At 55.8% G+C, this 21,807-nt stretch overlaps 1 protein-coding gene across 4 annotated transcripts in view; it reads left to right on the forward strand.

Annotated features, from left to right (window-relative positions):
- The first annotated feature begins 11,299 nt into the window (after window positions 1-11,299).
- Window positions 11,300-21,807, forward strand: part of SHF (Src homology 2 domain containing F) — a 63,458-nt gene continuing 52,950 nt past the window's right edge. For 3 of the 4 annotated variants that reach the window (XM_074965982.1, XM_074965983.1, XM_074965981.1), the window contains exon 1: window positions 11,396-11,719. In XM_074965982.1, coding sequence (XP_074822083.1) covers window positions 11,396-11,719 — 324 coding nt within the window. Of the gene's footprint in view, window positions 11,720-21,807 lie in introns of all 4 variants that reach the window. The other variant, XM_074965980.1, reaches the window with a different exon arrangement.

Raw genomic sequence — 21,807 nt, forward strand, 5'->3', positions numbered from 1 at the left:
AGGTGCCTGAGACTGGGCCTGAAGCCCCAGAACTGGGCAGTCTGTGACAGGGAAAGGCCAGGCCTGGAGCTCCTAGGATGGGGCAGTCAGTGACCAAAAAGCTGGGCCTGGAGATTCAAAAGTTGGGATGGGGCACTCATTGAATGGGAAAGGCCGAGCCTAGAGATCCAGGATGGGGCAGTCCCCTGTAGCAACCCTGACCCTGGCACTAGCACCTGCTGCAGCTGTGATGCAGCAGCACAGAATGCTGTCCTGGGGAGAGAGATGGCCAAGGAGAGGGCAGCTCGAGCTGGGGGCACTTGGAATCCACTCGAAGGGGCAGCTGGAAAAAGCTGTTTGAGAAGGAGAGGAATCGAGATGCTGAGCTAGTAGGGGAACAGGAGCCTGGGTAGGAGGTGAGGTGGTAAAATAAAAGAAGAGGAGAATAAAATGTAGGGGACTGGGAAGTGAGAAGGAGGAAAGAAGGAAAATAGGAAAAAATTCAGGTCAGGACAAGCAGGTCACCGCACCCCTCAGGGAGATCACAGCCAGAGCAACCACAGAAGACTTCTGGTGTTACTTTGTCCAGTCCTACAGCTGCCCACAGACCAAGGCACGCCCTTCAAGTCACAGATGTTCAAAGAATTGTGCTGTCTGCATGGTAGCCCCAAGCTAGGGACAACAGCCTACCACCCACAAGGCAACGAGCGAGCCAACCAGACACTGTTAGTGGGGCCGACAACTCTGTCAGAGATGCAGCAGAGATACAGGCCTTCCTACCTGCTGGAGCTGACCTACGTGTATGGTGCACCCCGCCACTAAATACAGCTGCTACTTCCTGAGATTCGGCAAGCAAGGCTGGCTGCTGATAGACATCACCCTGGGCATCTAACTGGGGACTGCAGGGAACCAGAGTCCAGGGGCCCCAGAATAGGTCCATGGGGATCACCAGTGCTTTTGTAAGCCAGACCAGATCTTAGCCACTAATGTGGGCCAAGCCCGAGACAGACAGAAACAGAGCTATGACAGACACGCTGGAGCCGGGCCATAGGCACTGGGGGATCGGGTCCTATTCAAGCAGCAGAAGCGCTCCAAATTGTGTGCAGCATGGGGCTGCAAACCGCACGCTGTCTGTGGGATCCCTACCTTAAATGGCCAGTATGCAGGACCCGAGCAGAGGCTGCAGCTAGGCTGGAGACAGTGGTCCACTGGAACATGCTCAGGCTGTGCCACTTTGACCCCAAGCCAGAGAACAGAGTCAGGGAAGGAGATTGTAGTCACAGTCACCAGGAGGCAGGGCCAGGAGTCACTGGACTCCCACTAGTGGGGTGGATTACCCTGGAGGGATCCCACCAGAAGCATCCTACTCTGATTCTGGCCCTGAGGTGGGGGAGGAGCAGAGTAGGCAGGAGGCAACCAAGCCTGACCATGGGGCAGAGGCAGAAGAGAGCAATGAGGCAAGAGCACTCCAATGTTCTCAAAGGCCAAATGGGGGGACCCTCCACCTGACTGACACAGCAGTGCTGAGGGTGGCCAAGCCATGGGGCATGCCCACTACCTGAGGACAGTGGTGGCAGCTGTGGAGCTGGCGAGAGCGCTCCTTCCCCTTCCCCCTTTTCTGTCTCCACAGCAGGCTATGGCACACTTGGCCCTATGCGGGGTGCTGTCCTAGTCAGGAGGTTGGATTGGCACCCCTGGCCTGGCCCACTGTGGCAGTTTGGTCCAACACTCCCATGTCCCTTCTGTCCCTCTGCAGCCAGAGGGAATCCATACCCTTCCAAAGGAGATGGCTAGATGGCACCTGCTCAAGCTGCCACCTGGGGGTGCCACTCTCCACTCTGGTTTGGTCACTGTGGAGAATCGGGACACATGCATTTTCCTCCAGCAAGTCTGGAGCCATCCCTGCCCTGTTCAACTCCCACATGTCCAGAGCCCTGGCAACCTGGTCACTCCAGTGCAGCATTGAGGCCCCCTGGTGCCATCTACGCTTTCTTGTGTGTCATTATTTATAACCCTCGTTCATCAGGCCCACGTCAGGGCACCCATTAGCTCTTGGAAAGATACGGGGTGTGTGAGAGAGGGATTGGGTGGCTAGCTGGCTGGTGAAGCAGGCAGTAGCCTAGTCGTTTGGTGGGTGAGTGTGATGGGGTGGACTAAGTCCACAGACCCCTGCTGGAGTGGGGGCCTGCCTCACCCTGCCCCAGAAAAGAGCAAAGGGGAAGTCCTCCAGGCAGCCTCGAGTGGCTGCAGAGGAAGCAACTAATCAGAAAGGCTGCAGGGAGCAGCCAATCAGGGCCCAGGAGGGCCCTATGAAAAGGAGCTGCAGGGCTAGCATAAGATCAGTTCCTTGCTAGAGCTAGAGGAGTACAGCTGGTGCTCCTGGCTGGCTATAGGGAACTGCAGCACAATGGACAGCTCAGTGCTAGTAGGGACCAGGGGAGTGAAGAGGGAGGGCGGGAGTGCCTGGCTGGCTAGCTGGCTGGCTGGCTGCTGGGCCTGAGCTTAGAAAAGCCCTGAGTTAAGGGTAAGGCATCAGTGAAGGCTGGGCCTATGCGGAAGCTGCCCAGGGAACTGAAGACAGTTTTGCTAAGTGGACATGGTGGTGCACAGCTGCTATTATTAGGGTCCCTAGGCTGGGACTCAGAGGAGTGGGCAGGCCTGGATTTCCCCCCTGGCCATAGGCCTTTGGGGAAGGGCCTACAACTGGACAGTAGTAACCAACACCCTCTCCACCCCCGTGAAGGGAACTGAACCATCAGGAGGCCCAGCTGGAGAGCTGGGGCCAGAATGGACTAAGAGGGTGAAACCACTGCCTCCTGGGATGAAGCCCTGGGGGTATGGCCTGAGACCCGGGCGGGGACTGGTTTAAAGACTGCAGATACACGTGATGAGAAGGGATGCTTGTGGCAGGTGTGTGCCATGCTGTTCCAGAGGGACAGTGTGTGCGCAGTGGGTCTGTCTCAGTGGGTGGGAGGGGAAGCAAGCAGCAGAATTCTGAATGGGAGAAGAAGCGGCAGAGCCTAGGGAAAGCCCATCTGGCCCTGGGGGACAGGGTGCCCATGCAGAATTCCTCAGCCATGGGCATAGAGTCACAGATTCTAAGGCCGGGAGGGACCATTGTGATCATCTAGTCTAACTTCCTGTATAACACAGGCCAGAGACCTGCCCCCAGATAATTCCTAGAGCAGATCTCTGAGAAAAACATCCAGTCTTGATTGAAAAATTGTCAGTGATGGAGACTCCACCACTACTCTCAGTAAGTTACTCCAATGGTTAATGACTCTCGCTGTTAAAAAAATGTACACCTTATTTCTCGTCTGAATTTGTCTAACTTCAGCTTCCACCCATTGGATGGTGTTAGACCTTTGTCTGCTAGATGGAAGAGCCCATTATTAAATATTTGTTCCCCATGTGGGTACTTAGACTGTGATCAAGACACCCCTTAACCTTCTCTGTGTTAAGCAAAAACAGACTGAGCTCCTTGAATCTATCACTACAAGGCAGGTTTTCAAATCCTTTAACCATTCCCATGGTTCTTCTCTGAACCCTCTCCAATTTGTTAACATACTTCTTGAATTGTGGGCACCAGACCTGGACACGCTATTCCTGCAGCTGTCACACCAGAGAAAAAATATGGAAGTAAAATAACCTCTTTATTCCTACTCAAGATTCCCCTGTTTATGCATCCCAGGATCACATTAGCTCTTCTGACAACAGCATCACAGTGTGAGCTCATGTTCAGCTGATTATCCACCATGCCCCTTTAATCTTTTTCAGAGTCCCTGCTTCCCAGGATAGAGTCCCCCATCCTGTAAGTATGGCGTACATTGTTCCCAGATGTATACATTTACATTTGGCTGTGTTAAAATGCATATTGTTTGCTTGTGCCCAATTTACCAACTGATCCAGATCCTGTCCTCGTCTCTAATTACCACTGCCCCAATTTTTGTGTCATCTACGAACTTTATCAGTGATGATTTTGTTTTCTTCCAAGTCATTGATAAAAATGTTAAGTAGCACAGGGCCACTAAAAACAGACTCATTAGATGACAATTCCCTGTTACATTTTGAGACCATCAGTTATCCAGTTTTTAATCCATTCAGTGGGTGCTATTAATTTTATATTCTAGTTTTTTAAATCAAAATGTCAAGTATGCCCCCATCTTTTGCTGCAGTTGCTCTGGGGAGAACACATGGCAGTGGGTTTGCCCCGTGTGAGCTGGGCTGTGTTCTTGGCTATGTGCTGAATGATGCCTGTCTCTCAAGGGATGGGGGTGGTGTGAGCATGGGAAGATGAGGGGGAGGTGCTGTAACAGGAGGGTAGGAGTGCTCCCTCACCCACATACATGCCTCCTGGGGCCCTGCAAATCCTTGTTCCTGCGTTCCTCCTTCCCAGCCAAGCTCCAGAGACCTTCATAGTCTGGGGTGCTGAGCCTGGGGAGACAGGGCTCACCAGCTGCCTGGAGCGTAGTTTTCTCTCTCTTTGCACCCCCACTGCTGGCATTGGAATGAGCATGTCCTCTCAGCATCTAGAATCATAGATTCATAGAAACAGAGGGCTGGAAGGGACCTTGAGAGGACATCAATTCTGGCCCCCTCACTGCCTTCTCCTAGCTCATGGCCACACACCAGGTCCTGTGCTGGAGCAGGCTGTGCCCATGTGGAGCCGGCTGAGTCAGGGCCTCTCTCTGCTCAGGCTGTGGAGGTGCTAGCTTCATCAATGCATAAGCACAGTCCCTGACCATAACCATGCAGGGCTGGGTGGTGCGTGGCAGGTCCCAGGGGAAAGTCTGTGCACCAAGCTGCCTTCTGCCTGGGCTGGGGCAGGTGCAAATAAGGATGCCTGGACCTGGCAGAGAATGGAAGTAGGTTCTGCAGTCAGTGCAGTCTGGTCCCTCCATCTGACTGGGGCATTAGTGCTCCTCAGTCAGGCAGGGAGCACAGGCAGCCTCCTCCTAGTCCCTGATTACCCGGCCCATGCCGCTCCACCTTGCCCCATAGGCCCTTCCTGATTCCCTTCTGCTCCGAGCCTGGTGCGGAAACTGTCTCCCCCCAGCCAAGTCTGTTAGTGGGAGCTACTGCAGCCTATCCCAGATGCCTGAAAGCTGAGCCCCCTCCAGGGGAATGAACCACTGCCAGCAGCACCTCCCCCTTCTGGTGAAATTGTACTGCCCTGGCATTGGGAATTGTGCCCCTGAGTATCCTAGCCAGGTGGGGAGGGCATTGGAATCCAGGCTATCAAACCCGTTATCAAACGGGGAAACCTGTTATCAACCCCGCACCAACCCCAGCTCCGCCAGTCTCACTGAGCAGCAACGCCTACTGCTTGGTGCCGATGGTCACCCTCCCCAGCAAAAGGTGGCCACTGTGGGGCCCCTCGGACTCCCCACCGGGGCTCAGATATCCAGTCACCCCCTCCCCGTAGGCTCAGATACCCGGCTGTCCCCGCCCCTTCTGTGGGCTCACCCAGCTGTCCCCCTGAGGGGCAGGCGGGCTCGGATACCCAGCTGTCCCCCTGAGTGGGAGGAGGGCTCGGATACCCAGCTGGGAAAGAGGGAGGGAAAAGCAAAGCAGAGAGGGAATTTGGGAGTAGGGTGACGTGGGGTTTGTGCCATATCAACTCTCCTGGGACCACCTCAGCCAGAGCTGCACGCATCCCCTCCACCGCAAAGTTCCCGCCAAGGGATCAGAAACTGAGTGCAGCTGGAAACACGACCCATTCCTGTATCATCACTGATCGTTTCCTGTGTCCCACAGCCCCCAACCAGGATGCAAGCAAGCAACACCAAAAGGCGCCTGCCAGGCCAGGCCAGGCCAGGCCAGCACCTCAACCATCCACGCAGGAGTCACTCAGGACAAATCCAAAGCAGTGACCGGCACCAGGTCACTACCCAGAGCTGTCACCTTGCCCCAGTGATGGGCAGAACTGAGGCTGGCACTCACCAGATACAGACTCAGGGATACCCCAGAGGTGGGAGAGGGAGACACAAAGTGCAGCACAGGCCCGGGGAGCCACTGCGCAGGCAGGGCCACTGAGACAGAGACAGCATCCCAACACAAGGCACTGCAAGAGTGAGCAGGAAAAGCTGCATCCAGCCTTGGCATGTGGTGCTGCACTGGGGGTCACCTGCTGCCAGGTGAAGGACAGGGGCCAGTGACACCTGGACTGGGGATCAGCCTCCAAGGGCAGCAAATGACCAAACGGGGGTAGCGGAGGCTGACAGAGGGTCTCTTGCTTTGGCGGCACTTGTCTTGTTTGCTTTGCAGTCAATATAGTCCCGCTGGGCTGAGTGAAATTGGCCAAAAGGTGGCAGTGTGACTGTGTCACCTGCACATGGGGTTTCCTTGCACCTCTTGGGTCTGTCTCAGGGTGGGCTAGTTACTCTTGAAATGCTTCAGTGCTTCAGTGTAGACAGTATCTAGGCTGACAGGAGGGGCTCTCCCATTGGCATAGGTAAGGCACTTCACTGAGAGACCGTAGCTAGGTGGATGGAAGAACTCTTCTGTTGACTAGCACTGTCTACACTAGGGATTAGGTTGGTTTAATTAACTCAGGGGTGTGAATTTTTCACACCCCAGTGACATAGTTTAATTTAATTTTCTAGTGCAGACCAGACCAGTATGGTTACGCTTCGAGGTGGAGGTGTAATTTCCAGCTCAAGTAGATATACCCACTAGCTTTGATCAGTACCAGGTTTACCGTGGCTCCATGGCGCCAGGCCCACACTCAGAAGTGGCCCCAGTGTCCGGACTTTGGTCCCACCTCTCCAACCCGCTCTGCCTGGGTTCTGCCCAGACAAGGCCCCACCCACCGCTCACTCCTCTTCATCCCTCTCTCTCCCACGTAACCCCTGGGGTGTGAGTAGTGGGCTGGGCCTGGGCCAGGCCCCTCCAGGCATGTGGGTCCTGAGGGAGCCTGGCTGGGGCAGGCCGGGCTCCCGCTCTGTCCTGGTTGGTCGAGCCTCTTCCGAGGGGCCAGAGGGATCAGTGACCGGCCCTAGCAGTGCTGCAGGCTCAAGTAGTCGCTTCCAGCAGGCCGGTGAGTGTGGCTGGGTGGCAGGAAGGGCGTGGGGGAGCGGGTCTCTGGAGGGTCTGTGGGGGGGGCACTGGGTAGTGGGGTACTCCTGGGGGAATGAAAACAGATCCCCTGCAGATTTCTTTGCTTGCCTTTCAAAAGTGACCGAGAAGCAAAGGGATGGGGATGGCAGCTGAGAACGCCCCGGAGCTTAGTTTGGGGGGCAGTGCCCCCAAACAGAGGCAAGGCATGGGGCCACATGGAGTCACATGCCACTGCCTCCCCCGCTTTCTGCAAGCAGCTGAAAGAAAGAGGGTGCTGCTCAGAAGATGCCACTTTCTGGGTCCTAGTGCTGATTGAGCTCCCCTTCTGTGTGCTGGGAGCCATCCTGTTTTCTGTACAACAGTGAGTGCCTATGGTGGGGAAGGGCTGGGGCAGGCTGGGGCTCGGGGGAAAGAGGCAGTGGGGAAGGAAGGGGATGGGATGGGGAGGAGATGGAGGGTGGGGAACGTTCATGGGATGGGGAAGAGAAGGGGACGGGAAAGCAGGGGCAGGGGGGAAGGAAGGGGATGGGATAGGGAGGAGATGGAGCAGTGGGGAAGGGGCATAGGATGGGGAAGAGAAGGGGATAGGGGAAGCAGGGGCAGGGGGGACACTGGAGCCCAGCATGCGGCATCTCCTTGGCAGAAGCTGGGGCTCCCCTGTTAAGCAGGCCCATCGAACCCTCACCCTGACAAGTCCCACCACCCCTGCATCTGTACGATCCTGATGAACCCCCGCCCCAGACATCCTCCCCACTGAGCCCTAACCACCTGCACCCCCACCCAAATGAACCCCACCTCCCCTGCCTCTCGACCCCCTTCCCCCTGCTGAGCCCCAAACACCTTCACCTGGATCCCCTGCAGAGTCCCATTACCATTGCACCTGGAACCCCGCAATGAGCTTCTGTGCATCCAGATCTCCCACTGAGCTGCCCGCACCCAGCTTGCCCCACAGAGAACTCTCTTACCCCCACCTGGATCCCCCCACACAAAGTCCCTCTGCACTTGGATCCTGCTCCCGGGCTGAGCCTGCTCACCCACATCTGGTGCGCCTGGCATAGGGGGGCAGGGCCCCAGGGTGTTTCTGGGGCAGGCCTGGCCCTTGCACTGTGTCAGGGTCGGGTGCAGCCTCACTGCCGAGTCCCTGTCCTGGGGTAGGGTTGGGGGAGGCTGCAGGGTGATCTCCCACCTCCATGCAACCAGTGGCCTGTGCTCCCCACTGCCATGAGGGAGCCTCCACATTTATTTATTGACAAATAAAATGTGCAGAATTTTAAAATATTGTGCACAGTATTTTTAATTTTTTGGTGCAGAATCCCCTCAGGAATATGGGGTGCTGTGCAGCTGTGATGGCGGGCTGTGAGGAAGGTGGTGGGAAGTTCTATGGGCGGGGGGCTCTGGGCAAGCGGTGTGGTGTTGCAGGGTGCTGAGCAGTTGTGGTGGGAGGCCAGCGGGGGAGGTCTCTGGGAGGGGTGGGGGCTGGGCACAGAGATCTGTGGTGGAGGTCTCTGGGCGAGGAGGCACTGGGCTAAGGGTGGGGCACTGGGCACAGGGGAGGTGTGGTGCGGGCTTGCCCTCAAGGGGAAGGGGCTTGCTGGTAGCATAGGGCTGGGCAGACCAGTGTGCCTCTGGCAGCTGCAGATTTGTAAACCGTGCCCTCCTGCTGGGCTGCACGGAGTGGGGCTGCTCCCGCCGCGCTGTGCTTCATTTCCCCCCGCCTGCCCTTCACTCTGGAGACCGACCATCCCACCCCCCTGCACCTTGCCCCATGAAGGCCCACAAATATGTTTGGCACCGGGCCCACAAAAAGTTAATCTGGCCCTGGCTTTGATCGAGGGGGCACACTAAAAATAGAAGCGTAGCTGCTGCGGCACAGCTGGTGGGAGGGGCTAGTCACCTCCAGTATGATCCTGACTCGAGCTGCGAGCCCCTGTCCTGAGAATCAGGGGGCTCTGGCCGTGCAAACTACCCCGGAATAGCTCTACTCAGTCCAGCTCCTCCACTGGGACAGTGACTAGGGAAGGGGACTTTTTAAACTCAAAGGAGGAGTTCCAGTTTCCCTGGAGGGTCTGTAATAGCAGCGCCTCACTCCTGAGCCAATTCTTTTAATCTCTGCCCTGTATGCATTGCCTGCCCTGCTACTCCAGCCCTAGGCTCCCATCCATCCAGCTCTGCCAGTGCTCCTCAATCCAGATCCACACCCCCTCTATTATTCCAGCCCTGGGCTCCCGCTCAGCTCCGCCAATGCCCCTCAAACCTCCCCCACAGCCCCCCCTTGCAACCCTAAAATGCTGCTGATGCCCCATCTTCTGCAACATCTGCTGTTTCAGTTCTGGGTTTCCCTTGTGGGAAGACGCCATGTGCCATTGGTGGCAAACAATGGTATTCTTGCAGACACCGAGCAGAAGGATGCCATCAAACTGATTTTCAATTGCGTCTCGAGAAGCACTTTTAAGGCAGCTCTCCGGAGAGGCACACCCAAGGGAGTTCTGCTGCAAGCCAGTGCCTCTGCAGAGCCCCACCGCAAGACTGTGTGCCTTGGCAGGTGGCCACAGAACCCATTTCAAAGCAGTTAGCTGGTGTGTGTGTGTGTGTGTGTGCGCGCGCGCATGCTCCATGACTCCTGCATTCTAGAACTGAAGGAGAGACAGGGACCCTGTACGCTGTGGCCAATGTGACTTCTGTAGTGGGACCCCTGGAGTCTATATTCTGTGGTGCTCCCGAGCAGCAAATGGCATGCAGCTTTGGGCAAGTCCACAGCTGCACGTTGTGGTCGAACTAAATATGCAAGTGACTGATGCAGTCAGTGAGACTTCCCTGGTGTAATCTGATATGCAGGCCAATTATTTTGATGCTGCTCCCACATTTTCAATGTGTTGCAGATTTATGCATTGAGGTGCAGCGTGGTACAGGGGGTGGCCCTGGGAGGCTGTTTGGGGTTGTGGGAGAAGCATGTTCTGCTGTAGTGTTCAGCAGCGAACTGCTAGTTAACTCAGTTGACGTCTCCATCATTAGGTTTCAGAATAAACGCCCATCAAGGTGACTAAGACAGCGTTTGCTAGGCTGTTGGCAGACTCAGGTAGGCATCACTGGAGCAGTTACAGAAGCCCTTCCAAGTGAAAACTGAGTGTGATTCAGAGACCTACATTCTTGGTCCCTCACTCACCAGCGTGTTGGGCAAGTTAGGTGTTTTCCCAAGGATTAGGGAACAGCGTCATGTCTTGTCTGAGTCACCAGCCCTGCCAGCTCCCCAAGGCAACAGCACCTGGAGTAACAGTGATCACCTCAGGGGCAGGGGACAGAGGAGTTGCCCAGCCAGAACCAGGACCCTTAGATAGCAGCTCCGGTGCCAGCTGCCCTGCATGGGGCACACAGTGGGAGGGGTGTTGTGGCAGAGGGAGCATTTCTATGCATCCGATGAAGTGAGCTGTAGCTCACGAAAGCTCATGCTCAAATAAACTGGTTAGTCTCTAAGGTGCCACAAGTACTCCTTTTCTTTTTTCTTTTTACGAATACAGACTAACACGGCTGTTACTCTGAAACATTTCTAACACTGTGAGTTCACCCCACCCCCTAGGACTGTCCTTGGCCCTGTGTGGCCCTGGGTAGCCAGTGACCCTTGTGCCAGGGCTGCACCAATCGTTGTTTAGATGGGGTGCTTTGGGTTGAGGGGAGATGTGGAGGGGGTGCCAGAGTGCCCAGTGTACGTGGATTCAGGCAGGGGGCACACAGAGCAGTATTTGAGTACAGAGCATGTAGGGGGCCACAAGAAGCCGGGTGTTGGCGGATGCAAGGATGGGGCACAGCAGGGTACACGGGGACCAGAGGGTTATAGGTCAGAGGTGGTAGTGTGAGAAATGGGTGTTGTATAGATAGGACACACCCAGAAACTTGGGGAGGGGGCAGGAGAGTGCACTGGGGTGTACGGCATGCAGGGACCAGTGTGGGGCACAGGTGAGCCTGGGGGTACAGTACGGACGTGCAGGGAAGTACCGGGGTGTGGGAGCACGGGGGGGGGGGGTGTTAAGGATGCAGCAGAGGAGCGCGCGGGAGGCACTGGGGGGCGCAGGAGCCCGGGGACGCAGGAAGGGCTGTGCGGGATACGAGGGCGCAGCGCAGGTCGGTGCAGCAGGCGCCACGGCTCCGGCAGGTGGCACTGGCCGCCTCCCCTTGGCCGCCTCCCCCGCTCTTCCCCCCTCCCCGGCCGGCGCCGGGCTCCGGGCTCCGCCGCCACCGCCTCGGCGCTCTCAGTCCGCCCGTCCCGATGCTGCTGAGCGGAGCCGCGGCCGGCTCGGAGCGTGCCGGGCCCGGGCCCGGACCCGGACCCGGACCCGGGGGGGCCCCGCAGTGCGTGGGCAGCATGGCCCGCTGGCTCCGGGAGCACCTGGGCTTCCGCAGCGCCAAGCCCGCGCCGCCCGCGCCGCCCAAGCCCGACTACCGGGCGGGCCTGCCCCAGCCGCCGCCGCCGCCGGGGGGCGCCCCCGCCGCCCCGCTCTGCCCGGCCGCGGCCCAGCCCGACATCCTGGCCGCCTACAAGCTGCAGCGGGACCGGGACTTCGAGGACCCCTACACGGGGGCTGGCCCGGGGGGCCTCGCGCCCGACGCCCGCTACGGCTCGCCCAAGCACCGGCTCATCAAGGTGGACGCGGCGGAGAAGGCGCCGGAGGAGCCCGCCCCGGAGCAGGTGAGAGCCCCGCGCCCTGCCCAGGATCGTCCCGTCCCCGGCTGGCTCGCCGCTGAGTGCGGGAGCGGGGCTCGCTGGCTCTGAGCCCCTGGCCAGGGGCCAGGCTCGTGGGGACGCGGCGCCCGTGGCTTCCCGCAGCCAGCCTGCGGTGCCGGGGGAGTGAGCCCCTCGCGGCGCCCTGTCCAGGGGCGGAGAGTCCCTGCGGCCGGGACCCGGCCCGAGCGAGCGCCCTTGGGTGACCCCGCTGCGGTGCGCGGCCGGCGGGGAGCTGCGGGAAGGAGGCCGAGCGGGGGGCACGGGCTAGGCCACATGTTGCTCTGCGCATTTGTTTACTCCGCTCCTGCTCCGGCGCGGCCGGGCGGCGGGGTCCCGTCAGAGACTGCAACAGCGGCAGGATTGCTTAACCCTTTGCTCGCCAGGCAGAGCCGCTCTGAAGCAAAGACCCAAGAGCTCCACCGACCTGCCAGGTGCTCCTAGCATGCCCGCCCAGGGCGCTGGAGCAGTTTATCTAGTGGGGGTGCTGAGAGCCATTGACCCAAACTGTGAACCCTGTATATGCTGAAAACCACTTCAAACCAGGGTGTGTGGCTGCACCCCCAGTTCCAGCACCTATGTGCCCGTCCTGGAGCCAGACTCCGCCAGGGACACAGGTCTTCTGGCAGGGGCAGAGTGGGATAGGTGCCACACATGGGTAAGCTATTAATGGCTACTTGATACCGCAGCCTGCAGTTGATCTTGCACAGAGGGGCTTTGCCAGATAGGGGCTGAGAGTGAGTCATTGCTTGATGACGTGTGGGCTTGGTGGTTGGAAGTGATGCACGGGTCTGCCCGTGGAGGTGGGTCCGAGAAGGGATTGCAACAGCCCCTCCTTATCAGCTTAACTCCACAGTCGCTGACCAGTCACACCTCTTCATTTTCTTTGAGGCCAGCCCTGTTTTCGCATGGGCACTCTGTGAGTGCAACTTTGAGCTGCCAGAGCCCCCTGTGCCTGCTGTATGCTGCTGAGCGCAGCCTGGAGTACAGGAAGGTGGTGGAAGGGGCATGGCTTTGTCTCTTTCAGCTGCTGACCTGAGGGCTGTTGCCCTGGCAGAGAGGCTTCTCCTGGCCAAGTGGGGTTCCTTTTGGCAAGCCGAGAGCTGCCTTTCCACAGAGGGATGCTGCCTCCCATTGTTTGCGATCTCATTTAGAGCTGCACTTGTGCAGAAATAGCTCACAGCATTATGTGTGAGCTAAGGCTGGAAGTGTCACGCCTTCCATCCATTGTCCTGACAGCAAGAACATGCCACTCAAATGTCAACAGCAGCTCCCTGTGTGAGGGAGAAGTGGCTCTGGCAGCCTCCACCACCTCCTCGCCTTAAACAGGTAGATTCCCCAGAAGGGTAAGTGTGCTGGATGAAATGCAAGTGCCTTGGGCCCGTGGCCCCCTTGCTTAGTGCGGTGGCAGACGAAGCCTCGATTTTTGCATGTGCTGGTCCCCTTTACCAGCCCCACTGTATTCTTGTTTGTTTCCAGCAGTGTGCTCAGTGCAAAGACAGGCACTGTCCCTGCCTGAGTGCTGGTTTCCACCCTACTGCAGGCTCAGCGCCGCACGGTTAGCTCTGTTAGCATTATCCCATGCAGCGAGCCAAGTGGCCTGTCACACTTTGGTTCTCCTTTAATCTCTGCTCGGTAGCACAAGAGCTTCCCCGTTTTGTCTGTGTCATGCCCCATCTGCCGGTGCTGTGGGGCCATGTTTGATCCTGACCGGGAGGGTGCGTTAGTGCTCTGTCCAGGCAGGGTGTCAGGGGCGCGAAGCAATGGGCAGCCTCATTCGCTACATTGTCCTGTGTTGTACTTCATGGCATTTGTGCCGGTTCCTCAGGGATTGGAATTAGGCAGGACGTCACCACTATCCCACCATCTTCACTCTGCCTCCTTCTACGTACGCTCCCCAGCAGTGTGTTGCCACTGCCCGGAGGGCAGCCTCATCTATTTCTGATCTTACAGGGACTGCCCGGGCTTCCATCATTTTCACCCTGCTCTGCACCATGGTGCTCAGCAGGAGCTTAGTGCAGAGCCATCTGGTGCCACAGCAGGAGCAACAGAATAACTCTTGGGGTAACATGGGAGGGAGCAGAGAGGCTGCGTGGGGGAGAAATAATCCCAGGCTGGGGAAGAGAGAGCCTCAAACTCCTGGGAGAGCATGGGAGGAGACTTGCTGAGACTGGCCACAGTCATGCCAGTATTTAAGAAGGGTAAATGGGACAGGAGCTGGGACAGCCTGCCACCAGTCTTGGGCTACACAGTGGAACCGCTGACACGGGATTTCCCCCAGTAAACGGAACTAAAGCCAATCAGCACAGCTTCACGGGAGATAGCTTTTGTCAAATGAACTTGATATCTCCCTTTGACAGGATGACAAGTATGGTTGATAGAGGTAACTGTGTGGATGTAATAACATGCTTGGGTTTAGCACCACATACCATTTGGATTAAACAAGCACTCTACAAAATCCAGAGGGTGTATTTTAAATGGAATAAAACTGGCTAATTGATAGATCGCTCTAATTGGTTGTTAACGAACAATCAGCAATGAGTGCGAAGTTTCTTGTGGGGCCTTGCAGGGGTCTGTTCTTGGCCTGGGGCTGTTCAATTTCTTTATCAATTATCATTGCTGAGGAAGTTTGCAGACACACAAAGATTGGTTGGGTGGTAAATGACAAAGGGGACCAGTCCCTGTGACAGAGCCATTTGGATTGCTTAGTAAAGCAGGGTGCAGTCAAACAGCATGCATTATAATCCAGCCAAATGCAAGATCGGGCTTCTAGGACAAAGGGGTGCAGGCCATATACCAACAGGATGGGGACTGTATCCTGGAAAGCAGGGACTCTGGAAAGGACTTAGGGGTCATTGTAGATAAACAACTGAACATGAGCTCACCATGTGAATCTGTGGGGAGAGGGGTGGATTTTTTTACCAGAATACTGAGAAGAGATCACCTCTGTATGTGACACTAGTGAGACCATTACTGTGTTCTGGTTCTGGTTCTAGGAGCTACACTTCACAAAGAATGTTGAAAAATTGGAGAGCGTTCAGCAAAGAATATCTGCCTTATAATGCGAGACTAAAGCGCAGTCTGTCTTGTCAAAGATAAGGGTATGAGATGATTAACTCATGGTCTATAAGCACCTGTGCGGGGAGGAGACTTTCACTAGCAGAGGGCTCTTTAATCTAGCAGCCAGAGGCAGAGCAAGGCTGGTAGTTGAAGCTGGACAATGTCAGACTGAAAATACAGTGCATATTTTTAGTGGTGAGTATAATTAACCATGGGAGCAGGGTTGTGGTGGATTCTCGATCACTTGGAGTCTTTACAGCAGGTTTGGGTGTCTCTCGCTAAAAGATCTACTGTCACTCGCCTACCAGCTGTTGAGCTTGATACAGGGTTCACTGGATAAGGTTGTCTGGCCTCTCAATGCAGGAAGTCAGAGTGAATGATCAGAAATGTTTCAGACTGCCGCTGTGGCTGTGCTCGGAGGCCAGCGCGTGCAGGACTGTATCACGTGACGGCATGGCTGCAGTGTTGCCCGGAGGCCAGCGCGTGCAGGACTGTATCACATGACGGCATGGCTGCAGTGTTGCTCGGACTGCAGGTATCACAGGTTGTTCTCCTGAATCTGAGCTTTCTTTTTAATAAACTAACCCTTTTTAGTCCTGGTTGTGAAGAGAATCTTGACAAGGTACCCTGAGTGCTACATGTTCAGTAACATCTGCCTGACTTTGCAGAGAGCCTGACACAATCGCTCTGAGACAGGGGAGCTGCCTCGTGTCTCTAGATAGACAGTTTAAGTCTCTATCCTAAAGATGACAAATTAATTGTCAACATTAACTATTTCAGTGCTGGTCATTGTAGCAGAAACATTCAGCTAAATTTCCTCCCTGGTTACCCCATGACAATTGCTGCGGTGTAGTTAGGCTGTGCAGTATGAATGTGTGTGTGTGTTTGGAGGATGGGGAGACACAGGGTAAGAAGCATTCAATTTAATATCCAAATAACATGAGGGAGTGCTCTGCCGATTGCATTATTCACCTTCCTATTTAATTAAAACCTGGCACTTTGATTTAAATGAACCTGCCACAGGCTCCCTGGCCTGGTGCCCCAGAGCGCTGCAGAGTCTTGCTGCAACATGTAGGGCTCCCCTGCTTGTGGGGATGAGAGGGGAGTCCCTGGTGATAGGCTAGGACGAGGTCCATTTGTCTACGTTTCCTGGGTAGATAAACCCAGAAACCAGCTGGAAGATTGGAGTGGAAAAGTCTCCTCCATGCATTAATGAAAATGAAATCCCGTCCTTCCCAGGCTGGTTTGTTTATTAAGGAGGAGCAGTGGCGACACGGCAGGAAAGGAGGCAGCAACGTTTCTGCTGAAAGCCCAGTTTTCTCCCCACTCCAATCTGTGTTGCATGTCCGCTTCAGTTAGCAAGTTGGTGTGGCAGCCCGAGGGCTGGGACAGAGAGCCGTGTGAATTGGGGTTGTTTGGTCAAGGGGGTCCTGAAATGCAACATAGCCCCCTTCCCTCCTCCCCGATCTATTTTCTAAGTTACAGCTGCCTGTGCGGCTTTCTTGGGGCCACGTAGGGCAGCAGAAGGCAGTGCCCATGGAAGGCCCTGCCTTTGCTAAGATCCAGTGCCAGACACCAAGAACCAGCTCCAAGACCTTCACAGTGAAAAGCTGTTGACTCTGCAGGGCCAGCTGGGTTTGTAGCCACAAAGAGCTCTGTGAGTGCCAGCGAGACCAGTCTTGCTCTACCAAACACCCGGGAAGGTGCTCCAGCCTGGGAGCCCGGAGAACATCAGGTCATGTCTCCTCTTCCCCTCTTCTGTACAATCACAAGCTCTTATTAACCAGAGCCTCCCGTCCCTCTCTGTGTGCCACTCCTGGTATTGATATGTACGGCTAGTGCCAGCACTACGGGACTCGTGTGGGTCATTGCATATCGTGTCAGAAGCCCCAGATGAGAATTTCCAAGTAGAAGTCCTGTTTGAGATGTGTTCTCAGTGTGACTCCTGGGCCACAGTCCATCACAGGAACCAGCAGGGGTTAGGAATGCAGGAAGACATTACCTGGATTTCAGAGACTGGGAAGCTGCAGGGTTAAGGTGATGCGCCCCACAGCATCAATGCTGCCCCATCCACTCTGACGGATCACAGCACCCCCACCGGCTCTTTCACTGCAGATGAGGGCTGGGAGTTAGGACCTGTACTTAGGGCTGAGGAGAAATGGGAGATTCCTTCATGTCTTTGGGAGGAGGGGTCCTGCCTGAATCCTACTCTCTGGAGCACAGTGTTACCAGTCACAGGAATTCCCGGAGGGTCACTCCAGATCCCCTCACTGGGCTTGGTCACTTGGGTACCTGTCCAGCACAGCAGCTTCTCACCAAGGCAAGACCATGGAACATGCTTTGGTGTGGGTCGATCCCCTGCACAGCTGAGCCCACTGCCCAGGGCTCTAACCCCAGCTCTCTCTTCTACAGGGAGAAGAGGCTGTAAAGCCATGTGAGACACCAGGCAGACCAGCAGGAATAAGGGAAATGGGAAACCAGCAGGGGATGGGGCCTTGGCATGGAGCCTGGGACCACATTCCTCCTCTCGGCTTCTCCCTGGACTGATAGGGCTTTGCCCTCTGGTCAGCAGGCAGGCTAAGATCAGTGTGACTGTAATCCTGGGTGGGGGTGGAGGCAGTGGCAGGATCTGTCTTGGAATTGATGCAGTGAAGGCTCTGGGCTTTCTGTTTCTGGAAGGTATTTATCTGCCCCCGTTCTCAAAGTGTCTGAGCTGCGCACAGTCTTTATGCATTTACCATTGTATAGCGCTGCCCTTCCTCCCAAGGCTGGAGTTCCCATTTCACAGATGGGAACTGAGCCCCAGAGAGACTAAGTGACTTGCCCAAGGTCATGCATGATGTCTGTGGCAGAGCTGTGAACTGAACCCAGGGCTCCTGTGTCCCAGGGCAGTGCACTGGTCCATCCTCCTTGTCTGCCAATGGAAGCGTTCCTTGATGTCCTGAACGGTCAGTGCTATGTCCGGCTCCAGGACTTTGGCTCAGAGGCGAGGAAGCAGGAACAGGCTGAGAAGAGCTGCTCTGGCAGATGGAGTCCAATCAGCTGGCCTGCGAGCTCAGAGGTGGGATGAAGCCAGCACGGTGCTAAAGGTAATGCTTGGCATTCACTTGGCGAGCTGCTGCAGAGGTCGCATGGAGCTCGCTTGGGGCATGTTTAACACCTTTGTTAAGGATCCGACAGAGTGAGCTGCTCGGTAATGAAATTCACAGGTCTGCTGAGCAGGGAGGACGGGAAGGGACCTGAGGAGGAAGCTGGGCTGTGTGTAGGGAGTGATAATCACAAGCACAGGTGGGAGCGGGGCTGAGAGGCCTGGCTAAGCATGGCCAGTGCAGCCGCTTGCAATGCTGGGGCTGCAGGAAGAGGCCCAAGTGGTCTGGGAGCTGTGCCTTGGGCAGGTTGGTGAGAGCACTTTGGCAGCACTGGCTCTGCTGTGATTGCATAGGGCGCACTGTGCCACCCTAGGGGCCATGAGCAGGAAGTGCTGGTGGGGAGGGACAGAACATCTCAGGAGCGCCGTGTGTCACTACCTAGTGAGTCACTCTGTGTGTCACTAGTGATGGCGTGTGTGTGCATCAGCAACAGCTATGCCCATCAGCCCTTGGGGTCAGGCAGTGCTTAATTTGTAATGGAAGAGGTGCCGGGGCTCAAGCAGTTTTTTTACATTGATAACTAATGCAGCAAGCCCAGAGGTGCTGAGGCTCAGCGCTGGCACAAATTAAGCACTCCGGTTAGGGGCTTCCCAGGAGCCACAGGGTGAAGGGAAGAGAGGGAACTGGAAAAGTTACTGTTCGGGATGTGCGTGGGGCCAGGGGGGTTGTGTCTGCAGGGCAGGGCTGGCACCCCCAGTGCTGGAGGTGGCAGAGATTTGGCTGGAAGGTGTGTAGTTGGCAGTGGTTATAGAGAGGCTTCTTGGGCCTTAAGGTATCTGCTTCCCTGTGGAGGTTGATGGGGAGAGGGCACCAGCCGGGCAGCCTCTCTGTGCCCAGCATGTGCTTTTCCGGGGAATGCGGTAGCTCGCCCACTCTGCCTGGTGAGCTGGGAGCAGGGTGCAGTTTCCTGTCCCCAGGCGAGCCGCCTCGCCTCCCTGCATAATGCAGAATTACCGGTAGGACTCTGTGCTTGTGTGGGATGCAGCCTGTCCTCTGAGCTGCAGGGCGGGCTTTGCAGGCTGCTTCCTGCTCTGCAGCTCGGAGCAGGCCCTCAGCCTCCCTCAGCTCTGCATGGTCTGCCAGAGACACCTTCCATGCAATGGGGAGGGGGAGCAGGGGGCCTGGCTCGGCCCAGCTCCAGTAACAGGGGGAAATTTTTCTCAGAAACACATGAGGCCTTTGAGATGCTGGCTTCCTTGGGTGCTTTCTGGGCTGCTGACAGCAGCTGCCCTGGTAGGCTGTGAATAGCAGCTTGGCTTCTTGGTGCTGCCCACAGGGGATGACTCTGCCTGTCTGCAGGGACAGGTTTATTCTGCTTGTCTCTAGCCCTGCCCCACTGAGGATCTCAAAGTGCATTGCAAGCGTTCCTGCAATCTCATCGTGCTATGGGGCCAACGTCATGGGCCCCTTTGTACAGATGAGGAAACTGAGGCACAAAGGAGTGAAGTGCTGCACCCAGGGTCACACGGTGAGTCGCTGGAACAAGTGGGGATAGCACCCAGGAGTCCTGACTCCTTCTCCTAGCATTGGTCTATTCTGTTTCCCTTGATGGCTTGTGGTCTGGTGGCCCTGTTGGAGAAGCTACGTCTCAATACCCTGCTGAGCACTGGGGATGCCTGCCCTTGGGGAGCGGGGCCCTCCCAGGCTTGTCTCCACTAGACCTATTTCTGTGAGGTCTCCCCTGGGGGCAGCTCCCTGGAGGTAGCAAAGGTGGGAACACTCTTGTAGACAAGGGGCTGGCATCTCTCACACTGCGTTGTGCAGACCGGTGCTGAGCAGGCTTAGAGAGTGCTCTGGCGGCTGCTGGAGCCTGTCTGCATTAGGACTCTGGTGCTGGGGGGCTGAGCACACATTCCCCTCTGTTCTTGGCTTGGAGCAGAGCTCACTACAGTGCTGCTCCCTTTCTGCCCCTGCTGGGGAACTTGGCTGGCTGGATTTGCCCTGGTCACCTCACTGAGCTCAGCCCCTTGCAGAGGGGCCAGGATTAGTCCTGGAGCCATGCAGAGAGGGAGGGGGACAATGGCCTCTGGCTGTCCGGCCAGTCTCTCTTGTGCTGCCCCGGGGCCCATGGGTGCCACAGGTGAACAGCTGGAGTAAGGCCCAGCTGTGCAGGGATCCTTGTGACTGGGTATGCAGCGATGACAACAGTGCGCTGTGTAGGACCTGCTTGGGGAAGACCCAAGCCCAGTCATAGGGACCTGCCAGGCCATCACTCCCATTCCACCCGTACCTGCTTCTGTGGCGGCTTCATTTTAACCGATAGGCTCATGTGACTTCATCGGCCGATAGCTGAGCCCCACCTGTGACCCAAGCTTTGGTGATTTGTGGTAATGGTACCGGGGCAATGCTCCTCTGCACCCTTCCGCTCTAGAAGCCATGTTGTGTGGAAAAGCCGGTGTCAGGGTTACCTCCCACTCTGAACTCTAGGGTACAGATGTGGGGACCTGCATGAAAGACCCCCTAAGCTTATTTCTACCAGCTTAGGTTAAAAACTTCCTGAAGGCACAAATTCTTCCTTGTCTTTGGAACGGTATCACTGCCACCACCAAGTGAGTTAGACAAAGATTTAGGAAAAGGACCACTTGGAGTTCCTGTTCCCCAAAATATCCCCCCAAGTCCCTTCACCCACTTTCCTGGGGAGGCTTGAGAGTAAACAAGGTGAGCACAGACCAGACCTTTGGGGTTTTAGGACACTAAAAACCCCAGTCAGATTCTTAAAAACAGAGCTTTTATTATAAAGAAAAAAAAGTAAAAGAAACACCTCTGTAAAATCAGGATGGAAGATAATTTTACAGGGTAATAAGATTTAAAACACAGAGGATTCCCCTCTTGGCAAAACTTTAAAGTTACAAAAAAACAGGAATAAACCTTCCTCTAAGCATAGGGAAAATTCACAAGCTAAAACAAAAGATACTGTAACGCATTTCCTTGCTATTACTTACTATTTCTGTAATTTTAGTTGTATCATTCAGTAGGAGCTGGATTACTTGCTTGGTCTCTCTCTTTGTCTCGGGAGAGAACAACAAACGCCCAAACAACCCCCCCCCCCATTTGAAAGTATCTTCTTTCCCCATTGGTCCTTCTGGTCAGGTGCCAACTAGGTTAATGGAACTGATTAACCCTTTACAGGTAAAGGAGGGATTTTATGCTACCCTTAGCTGTAAATTTATGACAGCTGGCCTCTGGCCTCCTTCACAGCTGAGCTTTACCTGCCCCCAAAGTGAAAAGCTGCAGTTCCTATGGCTCCCCTGCCCTGAGCGTGTGTTCACTATGTGATCGCATAGCACACGCAGGAACACTAACTGCTCCAGGGGGACCACTGCTAGAGACATGGCCTTTGGAGCAGACAGCAGCTTGGGCTTACATTTCCCCAGCTCTGAAAAGCTCAGCGGCTTCTCTTCCGACTTGCCCCTGTGGTTCCCCTTTGGGCTAAGGCTGACAGTGACAAATGTCAGCCCCAAAAAGGAAGTGTCGGAGACAGTTCTGAAGAGCCGAGGGCACTCTTGCCCGTTCCTCAGGGATATAAAGCTGTGGGAGTTGCTTGGTGGTTAGTGCTGTGTGCTGATCCCCTGACATTACAAATCTGACTGCCCACCCTCCTGGCCAGCGTCCTTAAAACAAAATCCTGCTTTCCATGCGAAGGGTGACTGTATCCGGGGCTGCCTGGACTGGGCGCCAGGTGGGTGACTGTCTATCAGGGAACTGGCACGGACTTTTGGAGGTAGCAATAATTCGGCAGAGAGCCGGCAGTTAGAACATTTTTAGTTCAGATTCTACAAACAACCTTACCTCTGACCTCTGCCGCTAGGACACAAAGCCCCCTACTCAAGACAGCTGCAGCCCCAT

Source organism: Natator depressus, chromosome 10, assembly GCF_965152275.1.
Source record: "Natator depressus isolate rNatDep1 chromosome 10, rNatDep2.hap1, whole genome shotgun sequence".
In the NCBI taxonomy this organism is placed as follows: domain Eukaryota; kingdom Metazoa; phylum Chordata; order Testudines; family Cheloniidae; genus Natator; species Natator depressus.